General features: G+C 31.6%; 1 protein-coding gene across 4 annotated transcripts in view; it reads right to left on the bottom strand.

Moving 5' to 3' along the window:
- Positions 1–683: 683 nt before the first annotated feature.
- Pot1 (protection of telomeres 1) overlaps positions 684–12,684 on the bottom strand; it is a 95,634-nt gene continuing 83,633 nt past the window's right edge. For all 4 annotated transcript variants that reach the window (XM_026388731.2, XM_026388730.2, XM_026388733.2 and 1 more), the window contains 4 exons: positions 9,323–9,411; positions 5,907–5,998; positions 4,327–4,432; positions 684–2,574 (listed from right to left, as the gene is read on the bottom strand). In XM_026388731.2, coding sequence (XP_026244516.1) covers positions 2,462–2,574; positions 4,327–4,432; positions 5,907–5,998; positions 9,323–9,411 — 400 coding nt within the window. In that variant the 3' untranslated portion in view covers positions 684–2,461. The remainder of the gene's footprint in view (positions 2,575–4,326; positions 4,433–5,906; positions 5,999–9,322; positions 9,412–12,684) is intronic.

Below are 12,684 nucleotides of genomic sequence, written 5' to 3' on the forward strand. Positions count from 1 at the left end.
TTTGGAGAGTGGAGTCTCTCTATTTCTGTTTTCTGATCGTCATGTGAGCTGCTTCCCACCACAAAACTCTCCCTCCATAATGTTCTGTCTCACCTGGAGCCCTGAGGGCTAAAGCCAGCCTTCTATGGACTAGGATCTCGTTTTGAGATCGTAGTCCATAGATGGACTATTTAGCCCTCAAATAAATCTTTCCTCCTTTACATTTGTTCTGGTTGGGTCTTTCAGTCACAGCAATGAAAAAGCTGACTAAAACAAGTATCTAAAAATAGATACTGAAAAAATCAGAAGTTGGACACAAATGATCTTCCTAAATTTATGTCACACTTTAAACCTAACAGGAAGATTCTATCAGTAGTTATATCAACGGGACAGGGATTTTAAGAACAATCTGGGATTATTAAAGAACAATTTGGCAGTATATATCAAATCTTGGTAAAACAAACTACCATTCTGTTGCTCTAGAATTGAAATTCTTCTAACTCTGGGTTCCTGATTAGGGTAATGTACACATCACTGCTGGATAAATACTAGGTATCAATGAAACTCTTCTTTTTCAAACAGAAAAGGTAAAACAAAACAAAACTCCACAACAAACTATAAGAAGTCATGTTAATGTAATGGTTTACATAAAACAAAAAAAGAGTAAGAGAAATGACCTTTAATCATAAATATTCATGGGGAGAATTTTCATTTGTAAAATGGGAGAACACATAGGTTCACAGTGTAAACACATGACAACATTTGAACCCTACTCTTTTAGACTGGGTGTTTCCTGAAGGAAGAAAAAATGTCTACCCCACCTTTGTATCCCTAGCATATCAGCAGTACTGAAATACATCCATTCAATTGTAGGGTTTTAAAGTATTTTCCCTGAGGATGTTTTGAACCAAGAGTTTGTATCTCTAAAAAACAGCAGCACTGGTCACGAGTCTCTCGCTGTTTAAAACATGGAATTTGTAACTAGGTATAGAAATGTGTTAATGTATCCAATGCCTTTTGCCAACAAGGTATCAAAAGCCTCTTGAGAGTTCAGGAAAACACATTGACTTCTTTTATAATCTACTTCTCTTTTAGGTATTTAAAAGCAGGATTTAATGCAGAATAGCCCATGGTATCTTTTGTTTCAGAATACTGGAGTGGTTAGCAGTAAAGGCTCCAAATAGATAATAAAACACAAATACTGACTCCAGCACTTAGGAATTGTATGAACTTGACAAGTTAGTTTATCTATCAGGATTCAAGTTTTCTTATTAAAAAAAATGCATTGTTCAGGGGTTCAAAGACATGTTAAATGATTGATGGTGCCTGGTATATAGTGCCTAGTATCTACTACGTTGCTCTGATTCTTTGCTTCATCATTATCATGCTACCACTTAATGTACAGCAAATAATGAAACCAACGAAATGTGTGCATTTATTTATTCTTCACTATACTGAACTAGGCAGATAGGTATTTGTCAGTCATTAGCAAACAGACAAATCTATCCATACATACAAATACATGGGAATATTTGTATGAAATTAAATATTCATGATTTTACACTTGACAAATAGTGTCAGGTAAAAAGCAGACTATTATACTGAGTTAACATCACATTCAATTAGTTAAAAATTCTAATATGTGTATATTTTACATAATACTATTGAAAATGTATATAATATAAATAAGTCATTAACATTAATCTGATCACTTTATTATGTTGGTGTGGAATGGAAAATGTTTTAGTATCATGGAGAGAAACAAGCAATCAAGACACATAATTCAGGTCTAAAGAAATAGATTTACCCTAAAATGATCAATATCACAACTGAAATAAAGCATTTTTGTTAAATACAGTTAAAGTAAATCATACTTTTACTGAACTGTGGTTCACTCTGACAAATACTTCTTTAAGCAGAACTTGGTAAAGCGGATCTCTCTGTACAAAAAACAAATCAAAATAAAACCAATAGCTTGCATTTAGTGAAAGCTGAGACTGAAGGTAAGGATATTTCCTAACCTCACACCCATATTAACATAATCAAGGCTGCTGATACAAAAATCAGGTAGGAAAAGAAGCCATTAAGGAATAGTATATAGCACAGAAATCAGTGGTTGATACATGAAAAATGCCATAGAAAAACTGATTTTTAGTTTAGGGTAATAAAACAGGCTTCTCTGCAGCGACTGCAAAAATCAAATGAAAGACTAGTCTTTATTTATTCAATTTTCCTTTTATGTCCCTGGCAGTCATCATGTGGATATTCTGAGCAACAAGCACATTTTAACATACTCAAAAGAAGGCGTTAAGATCACAAAATGTCTATTAAAAAAAATTTAAAATAGTAGTAAGAATGAAAATGTGACTGTTATTTGAGTAACAGCAAAATGTCTTCCTTGTTTTGCAAGAACTTCATAAAAAGTATTAACTTTTGCTTTTTAATTTACGGTATTTTACTTAGGCTAAGTTGAATGGCAATATTAGATAAGATCTTCTGCAACTGTGGTGTCAAAAATTTGATAGCAAATTTGCTGCTCCATTCCATTTGTGACACTGTAAGATCTGATGAAACATTCCAACCATGGATATGCATCTACAAACAAACACACAACAACAACAAAACACTATTTAACCATTAACACTATACATAACCATATTAACCATTAACACTAAACAAATAATTGGCAATTATGTCTATTTAATTTTTTTCCCAACAGCAGAAGAAACTGATTAAATCTGTTTCATTTCAAAATGCTTGATATCAAAAGTAATAAACCAACTTTTATTCTGTTTTCCTCTGCTGACTACTTAGTGATTACCCACATACTTTTAAATTTTTTTCCTTAAAGGATTAAAAGAAATAGAGCCTGAACTTCAAATTAGTTCCAGCCCTTATACTTGCCAAGCTGGACTCACATCACATAGCAGATATGGAGCTCAAGCAATACTGGCAGCCACAGATGCCATTTCTAAGCTTTGTTTATTATCATGGTAAGATTATTTGTAACTTCTAGAAAAATTGCACATGTTTCTTCAAGTTCAAGTGTGAAAGACATTTAATAAAGTACTTAATTTTGGCAAGGGTAAAGTGAAACTGACACTGTCCTACACTGCTGATAGAACTGTAAATAGATAAAATATTTTTAAGAACAATCTTGCAGTATATATCAAAAGCTACAAGGTCCATGTTTTATTTTTTGACATGGGAGTTTTGCTTCCAGAAATCTATCCAAATAACTCAAATAACCAACACAAATAAAAACAGACAACAAATAAAACTGAAGAAGATAAACTTTGTTTGAGATGAACAAAACTATCTCTTTGGAACTGTCACAGATGCAGATTAACCAGAGGAAAGTATAGTGATTAAAAGTAATCCATAAAAATTAAACCAACAACAGTTAGATCTACAGCAGGTAAAATTTCTTAGTGATAAAAATATTTGGAATAATCAAATTGTCTTAAAATGATTTAGTTCTGCAAGTTTCAATATAAATAGAAATAAAAGCCTCAGAAGGAAAACTCTGGCAGTAGGTATAATCCATACAATTTAATCTTAAGAAAACCTAGTTGATCAATCAAATGCTTATATGAAAAATAACTAAAGTTCATAAAAAAATAGAAAAAGAAAACTATTATCTGAAGCTAATTATCAATAAATAGAAAATCTACCAATGAATTAAATGCCTAAGTAGAGTTTATTATAGAAAATGTTTAACATCAAAATTTCAGTCCTTTTTGGTATAATTTCAACCTAAATGTGTACATGCACAAACTTTGTATCAAATGTGCTTATGAGCCGGGCGTGGTGGCACACACCTATAATCCCAGAGCTCAGGAGGTTGGGGCAGGAAGATTGCGAGTTCAAAGCCAGCCTCAGCAAAAGTGAGGTGCTAAGCAACTCAGTGACACCCTGTCTCTAGGGCTGGGGATGTGGCTCAATGGTTGAGTGCCACTGAGTTCAAACCCCACTACCCATTACCTGCAAAACAGTGCTTATGATCAAAACAGCCTACCTTTTACTACATTTCAAATTACTTATAAAATATTATATAAATATTTCATTTATACCTTCTCTATTTCTATCTCATCAAGAGGTGGATAATATAGTAATTACTATTTAACAATTCATTTGAATTCAAAGCTTTCATATTTCTAACTGTCTGCAGATTAGATATATGCTAGATGCTCTTTCAAGAATAAGAAAGAAAGGAGGGTTAGGGATTTGGCTCAGGGAGAGACCGCTTGCCTAGCATGTGCAAGGCTCTGAGATTGAGTCTCAGCCCTGGGGGGAAAAAAAAAAAAGAATAAGAAAGAAAGGGATTGCCAAAATATTGTTACCTACCAATTTTTATCCCTGAAGGGCAAAACATATCCATGATCATATCCATATTTTTTTGAAGGTCATCATCAATTAAGATTTCTGATGCTGGAATCTGGAAGAATTTTTCCTTTAAAAAATTATGACAGAATGAAAAATAAAATATTAAATCTTTTTAATCATAATTAATATGAAAGTATTTTAACATTACCTAATATACTGAAATAATCTAGGATCATTTCACTTTATCAAGATTATAGAATTCATAAATTAGAGTGCTGATCTTTAAAATCTGCTTACACTTCTTTAATGTTAAAAGAACTTTGTGATATATATATATATAAAATCAAGTTAGGTTACTCTGACTTAATGATGATGATAAAAAATAGACTGATGATTATCTGTACACGAGAATACAAAATCTAGTGTTAAGTTTAAAAGAACATAACATAGTATTCATTTATTTTTTCTCCTCTCTACTAGGTTGTAAGTTACTTTGGTCACTGCTGTATCCTTATCACACTGAAAAGGACTCGGTGCACAGGTTATCACTAAGTATTTATTTAATAAATGGCTAATGAGTTGTGAAAGTAGGAGAAAATGTCTTCTCTCAAACTAACCTCATGTTCAAGATGTTTAGTAAGAAGTTTAACCTTACCTCAATTAAGCCCTTAGCCTGTGGGGTAATGTCTAAACTTAGTGGCACACCTGATAGGAGGAAGACTTCGTTTGCCTGGGGTGGGGGTTGGGTCATTCTGAATAGTCTAACAATGTGATTCACATGGAAAGTTTAGGGTATGCATTATCAGCTTGATGATGACTCAAATCAGTCACATGGGCAGTCAACCATGCCAAGGTGATGGAGTCACAATAAACATTTTTGACATCAAGACTCATTCAGATTCCCTGGTTAGCAATACTCCACTATACAGTTACACTGTTGCAGGAAAAGTAACACAATTCACAATTTCATGGGGACAGGATGACTCTAAGTTCCATGTTTGGAACTTTCAGAAACTATGTAATCTCCATTTTTGGTTGATTTCAATCTACATCCTCTGCTAGGCAGTTCTATATTTGGACTACAATAGTTTTCAGTGAATTCCAAGGTTTTCTTGTGAATTATGAAAACTAAAGATGGCCTTGGAGACTTCTGAACTTTAGAAATATCAGAAGTGAGGATGGGCATATGGAACACTCTACAGCTTTACACAATGTCTACCTCCTTATCAAAGTAGCTGTATTTCTTCTAATATGAAATGTGGAAGCTTACAAAGTATGGTGAAACACTTACTATAAATAATGCTTATATAGTGTGGCCATACTTCTGATTTTTGGACTTGCAGTTCAACTTAGGCATGATATAGACAATGACTCTTCAAATTTCTATTCCCATTTTTTCATTTTTTAAATATCAAGATTTATAATATCAAATCAAAAGAGAGATACATACACAGACAACTTAAAGATGTATAAGCTTATATTTTATTTAAACTTTCACATTGCCTTAAAAATTTTAGGAATAAATAGGTATGTATAAGTGTATTACAATTTAAAAAATTTTTCTTTTAGATGGAAATGTCATTATTAGCTTTGTTACTTACTGAATCCTTGAGATAAGCTTCTAATACTCCAGTTCCATCATCAAAAGTAAATGTCATAACAAATACATACTCAAGGGGTACAATACCCAGTACTAGTGAAGAAAAAAAATGAACAAAAACAACCCATGAGTCTGCTATTCCTTATTATCAAGGAAAAGTCAAACTTGTTTTATTATGTATTAACCTATAAATATTGTTTACTAAAATACTTCAAGAGATAAAGAAACTTTCAGATTCAACTTTTGCTCTCTAAAAGCAAAATATTAACTTTATTTAGCAGGTTTAATCTGGAACATTCCACAGTATTTACACAGGGATAATGTCTTATGATATTACAGCAATGGAATCTTTCCTTAATCATTTTTATAATGTATCTTTAAAATGAGAAATCATAAAGTATTTCATAAATTGTAACACTGCATTTAGTCTTCCGAAAATTAAACTAAAATAGCAGGATTAAAAAAATAGAATGCAGTTCTTTTTTTTTTTTTTTTTAAAACATGCCACTCCTGCTTGTATTGTAAGTATAAAGGTTCGCTTATTATTTTTTAAGGAATATTTCTGATTGAATTAACAAAAATCTCAGAATCTGGGATTTTATCATGATGAAAAGATGAAGAATAAGACAGATATTAAAGACACAAAATCATGTTTGTATATGGAAATGAAAGATACTCAGTATGCTTACATACCTTAGCTTCCATCTAATCTACCGAACCCATATTTAAACTGTAGGACTAACTGTACTAATCAAGTAGGCAAATAATAAATCAGGGCACACAGACATGAATTTAAGCATGTAATAGATATTATTATTACAGAGGAATTGATTTTCAGGTTTCAAAAGGTCTCAAATAAGTTAGAATAGTGAACTAAAACCCAGAAGGAACAACTTAAAACTTATGCAGAAGATCTACAAAAACCAACAAAAAATTGAATTAAAAATATGATAGAAGTCAGTACAGTGGCTCCTGCCAATAATTCCAACTACTCAGGAGGCTGCAGCCAGAGGATCAGAAGTTTGAGGTCATCCTGGACAACTGAGTGAGACCTTGTCTGAATGAATGAATAAAACAAAGAAACTAAAGGGTTGGGGAATGTAGCTCAGCATGTCCTTAAGGCCCTGAGTTCAATTTCCAGTACTGCCCCAAACAAACAAACAAACAAACAAAACAACCAAAAGAATGATGGGAAGACCAAACTTGATATCAAAAAGGGTACACTTGTACATTGCTGGTGGGACTGCAAATTGGTGCGGCCAATTTGGAAAGCAGTATGGAGATTCCTGGGAAAGCTGGGAATGGAACCACCATTTGACCCAGCTATTGCCCTTCTTGGACTATTCCCTGAAGACCTTAAAAGAGCGTACTATACGGATACTGCTACAATCGATGTTCATAGCAGCACAATTCACAATAGCTAGACTGTGGAACCAACCTAGATGCCCTTCAATAGATGAATGGATAAAAAAAATGTGGCATTTATACACAATGGAGTATTACTCTGCACTAAAAAATGACAAAATCATGGAATTTGCAGGGAAATGGATGGCACTAGAGCAGATTATGCTATGTGAAGCTAGCCAATCCCTAAAAAACAAATGCCAAATGTCATCTTTGATATAAGGAGAGCAACTAAGAACAGAATAGGGAGGAAGAGCATGAGAAGAAGATCACCATTAAACAGGTCAAGAGGGGGGAGGGAAAGAGAGAGAGAAGGGAAATTGCATGGTAAAGGAAGGAGACCCTCATTGTTATACAAAATTACATATAAGAGGAAGTGAGGGGAAAGAGGAAAAAAACGAGAGAGAAATGAATTACAGTAGATGGGGCAGAGAGAGAAGATGGGAGGAGAGGGGAGGGGGGATAGTAGAGGATAGGAAAGGCAGCAGAATACAACAGTCACTAGCATGGCAGTATGTAAAAAAGTGGATGTGGAACCAATGTGAATCTGCAATATGTATACGGGGTAAAAATGGGAGTTCATAATCTGCTTGAATCAAATGTATGAAATATGATATGTCAAGAGCTTTGTAATGTTTTGAACAAAATAAAAAAAGAAAAAAAAGGGAAAACAATATGGAATTTCACTAGAACACAAAATATGAGATAGCATCTGTATTACAAAAGGAACAACATACAACTAGGTATAGAAATAAATATCTAATCACTAAAAATTTGGTTAGTAAAAGCTAACTGTCCAGTTTTAGAGAAGCTAAAACTTTCATTATATTTGAAATTGGCCAGATGTCAGCAATCCTGCATCCAGCTTTGAATGTCAAACCCCAGTTAAGAACTTTGGCAAAGTAAAATGTTTACTGAGGAGGAAAAACAAAATAGTAAGACATGTGGAGAAGTACTAGAGAAAATGAGGGTGCCTGCTTGAAGAAATAAGATTCCAGAGGCCTGACAAATATCTTCAAATATACTAAGTCTGTTTATCTTACAGAATAGGAAATAGACATGCTCAATAATTCTAGTAGACTGAATGGTGCATATTAAAAATTCTAGGTAAGGAGATTTTGCTTCAATGTTAAAAGTGTCTAAACCAGGTGCAGTGGTGCTGCCTGTAATCCCAATGGCTCAGGAGGATTGCAAGTTCAAAGTCAGCCTCAGCAAAAGCGAGGTACTAAGCAACTCAGTGAGACCCTGTCTCTAAATAAAATACAAAACAGGCATGGGGATGTAGCTCAGTGGTCAAGTGCCCCTGAGTTCAATCCCCTGTACACTGTTCCCTTCCCCGCAAAAGTATCTAGTACAGACTGCCTTGAAATGTAATGAGTACACTGCCATTGAAAGACTTAAACAAAGACTGGATGACCATAGTCAAGAATTCAATATGAAAAGATTCTTGTATTGGGAGAAAGTTGTAATTGCTCTAAAACCCTTTCCAATCCCAAAGCACTTAAGAGCTGAAGTGATGTTTCAGAACCTGTATTTATGATCAATGACTAATGAGAAAACAAATTATTGATAATTAAAATTTGCATTATTGGGCTGGGGATGTGGCTCAAGTGGTAGCGCGCTGGCCTGGCATGCGTGCGGCCCGGGTTCTTCGATCCTCAGCACCACATACCAACAAAGATGTTGTGTCCGCCGAGAACTAAAAAATAAATATTAAAAAAAAAAAAATTCTCTCTCTTTCTCTCTCTCTCTCCTCTTTCTCACTCTCTCTTTAAAAAAAAAAAATAAAATAAAATTTGCATTATGATGAAAATTATAGGATGGCACTTGAAATGTACCTGCAAATGTATTAAACATGTAGACTATATTATATATTATATCACTGTAAATGATTTCACCTAAAAAAAGTTAATCTAGTTCTGCCTTTTATATCCACAAACGCTAAAATATACATCAGTGAGATGATCTTATACAGGAATAGTTAAAACTGTACAACATGGAAATTTAGCTAACCTTCTGCCACCGAAGAAGGAATCCATGATGTTTTATCGATAACAGAATTTAGATTTTGTATGGGTCTCAAAGTAGAACACTGTTTACATCTGCAATTAATAAAAGAAAAAGTTGTGAATATTTAAAAGTAATTTAATTATTATTATAACATTTTTGCTGCTTAACTACATATAAGTTTAGAAGGTAAATTATTAAACAGAAGATTACTGTACTACCTATATTGTAATGTATTTATTTCAAAAGGGCATTAACAAAAAATAAGGCTTTTTTTTTTTAACATAAAAGCAATAAAAAAGATACATGGGGATCAAAATAAGCAACTCTACTTTGAGAACTGAGGAATGAATTCCAGATGCCAATCATTAATTAATGACTCTTAATTTCATAATATTAAAAAGTTGAAAGAGATAATTTCTAAGAATTCTTTTGATTTTATAGAAAGCAGTCAGGAATAGACACTAAAAAAATAAAAAAAATTACTAATTAAATTTCAAATAATCACATATAGAGGTTTATAGTTTATGATGCCTAATACTACAGTTCTCTTTTAAAATGTAAAAATATCTAAACTTATGTTACTACTAAAGTTGTACACTATTTAGAATAGACATTTTGCTTTGCTTATATACCACATATTTTAAGTTTGAGTAATTCCTTTTTTAATCACACATCATCATATGTTTATGGCATATGATAAGAAAATTTTTGAATAAAAACAAAAATTCAAATTCAAAAGATTCCTTTTATTTTCAGTTTGGGGCAAACAAGGTAACTGTATTAAATTTTACCACCTAATCATCAAATACATAAATGATTCTTAACTAACTAAAAAGACAGCTGAATGAAATAATAATAATATTGTCTAAAATAGGAGACTGAAATATTAATTAGATTGTGACACTGAAAAAGCAAGTATACTAATTAAAGATTTAAGGAAACAAGTCAAGAGAACTCATTAATTCTAAATCAGTAAAAGGTGAAAAACGACAAAATTTGGAACATTTAAGAAAATCAATTCAACAAAAAGACTTGAAACATTTTTAAAGAAAGTAAAAATATACTAAAAATGTGCTAAGTAGAAAATAATAAAAATGAAAATATATATACTACATACTAATAATTAAAATGTATTTAAATTCATCTGCTAATGATAACTAAACAATTTATAAGTGACATATTAAAACTGGATGACACAAACTTGAAAACAGAATTAGATACTTAAAAAATGTTGAAAACAATAAAAAATATTAGCAAAAACAAACCTTAAGGAAAAAAAATTATGGTTAGAAATGTTTTCCTTTTGTAAGGACCAATAATACTCAACTAAATGAACTCAGAAAAGAGCCTCAAAATATATATAGCAAATGGTGACAGAATAAAGAGACTCAAAATCACAGAGGATGTTTACACACATCTTATAAGAAAATGTTTAAATCAATAAAATTATAAAAGAAACAGAATTTTTTATTATGACTAATAAGCCTGATCTAATGGACATATTAAACTCCAATTCAACTATTAAGGACTGTACATTCTTTTACAACACAGACAGAATATGTACAAATCTAAGCATACACATTGTAGGATAAAGAAAGCTGAACAAATCCCAAAGAAACATTACGAAATGTTCCAAAATGTTTAGCTAAAAAACAATCTCACTAAAATATACATGATAATATAACAACTAAAATACAAATTTGAGAAATGTTATAAACACAGCTAAATAATTCCTTGGTCAAAAAGAAATCAGGAATTATGAGATATCAAAACTTGAGAGAGCATGATCATGAACAAAAGTCGGCTGTTTTGACAAAGAAAACTCAAGGAAAAAAAGAGACACATACAAACGATATTAAGTAGATGCAACGACAAAGCAGATATTTAAAAGAATTTGAAAATATAATCAACAATTGTATGTCAATAACCTTAAAAATGAAATGAATACTTCTCTAAAAATATTTCATTAACAAAATATAAATACTTAGAAGATGTATAACCATTAAAGAGACACACTGAACCATTAGCTTAAATCTTTTTTAAAAAGGATCATGTCCAGACAACATAAAGAAAGCTTTTAAAAACTTTTATGGGCTTAGGAAAGCATTTTGGCAAATATGACTATATTAACATTTTAAAACTTCATAAAACAAAGGAAATCATGAAATTAGAAAGATATAGATAGCACCATAAGTATGTAACTGACAAAATATTAGTATTTCTACTACAGAAGAATATTTACAAGCAGTTGCATGCACATGCACAAATTTAAACTAAAAAGAGAGTGGTAATCACATAGAAAAGCAGGCAAAAGATGTGAACTTGGAATTGATGAAACAGAATACTGAAACAGTCAATAAACATATGGGTTGTATAAACCCAATAATCATCTAGAAAATACAAGAAAATACATAGACATCATTTGAAGTCTAATAAAGTTATAAGTTACATTTACACCAATGCATGGAGAGAACATAATAGAAATTGAAATTTTTATATACTATTGATGAGATCATTAATTGTTAAAAGCATTGAACAACTCAGCTTTTTTCCCAAAAAAGCAAAAAATATGCTTATCTTATGACCCAGTAATTCCAGTTCTAGGTAAATGACTTAGTAGTCACTTTCAAACTCTTTTGGCAAGGACCCATAGTAGTAAATTCATTTTAGATTATGTCCTGGTATGTATCCCAGTATATATCTAAAAAAAAAAAAAGTCTAAAAAATATCTAAAATATATAAAAAACCTAAAAAACTAAAACTGCTGGTCATGATCACTGAAATGATTTTATGACAAAGAAAATGTGTAACAGGAGATGATTTAGTATTGTCATCTTTAAATTAAATAGCATATACCAATTAATAGGAAATAGATGAATACTTAGGATGTTAATAGAGTACAGATAGTAAAATAACCTAAATCTATACAATCTACATGGATAAGTCTTGAAAAAAACATTGAATTTAAAAAATGCTGCACATGAGAAGGCATGCTATATAACAGTTTATACACATTTAAAAAACACAAAAAATAATAAGATATACTGCTTAAGAAGTTCATATATTACAACAGAAGCATCAAAATATGCCTGAGAAGGACTGACACAACTTTGGAAAAATAGTTACCTGTGAGAAAAAAGGGTTAGAGAAGGGTCTGTTATAAGGACATATTTCTTCTCTGTAAAATACCAATTCTTAAATGTAAAGTCTGAAAAATGCTAAAATGCTAATACCTGCTAAATCTAAGTAGAGGGTACATAAGTGTTGTGACTTTTTTTTGATATTTTTGTAAGTTAAAGTTATTTTATAATTAAAGATAAAAAGGAAATCAATTAAAAGACATGTTGGCTTTTGCTGCTGATATT

The sequence above is a fragment of the Urocitellus parryii genome, chromosome 3 (genome assembly GCF_045843805.1).
Source record: "Urocitellus parryii isolate mUroPar1 chromosome 3, mUroPar1.hap1, whole genome shotgun sequence".
NCBI classification, from domain to species: Eukaryota; Metazoa; Chordata; class Mammalia; order Rodentia; family Sciuridae; genus Urocitellus; species Urocitellus parryii.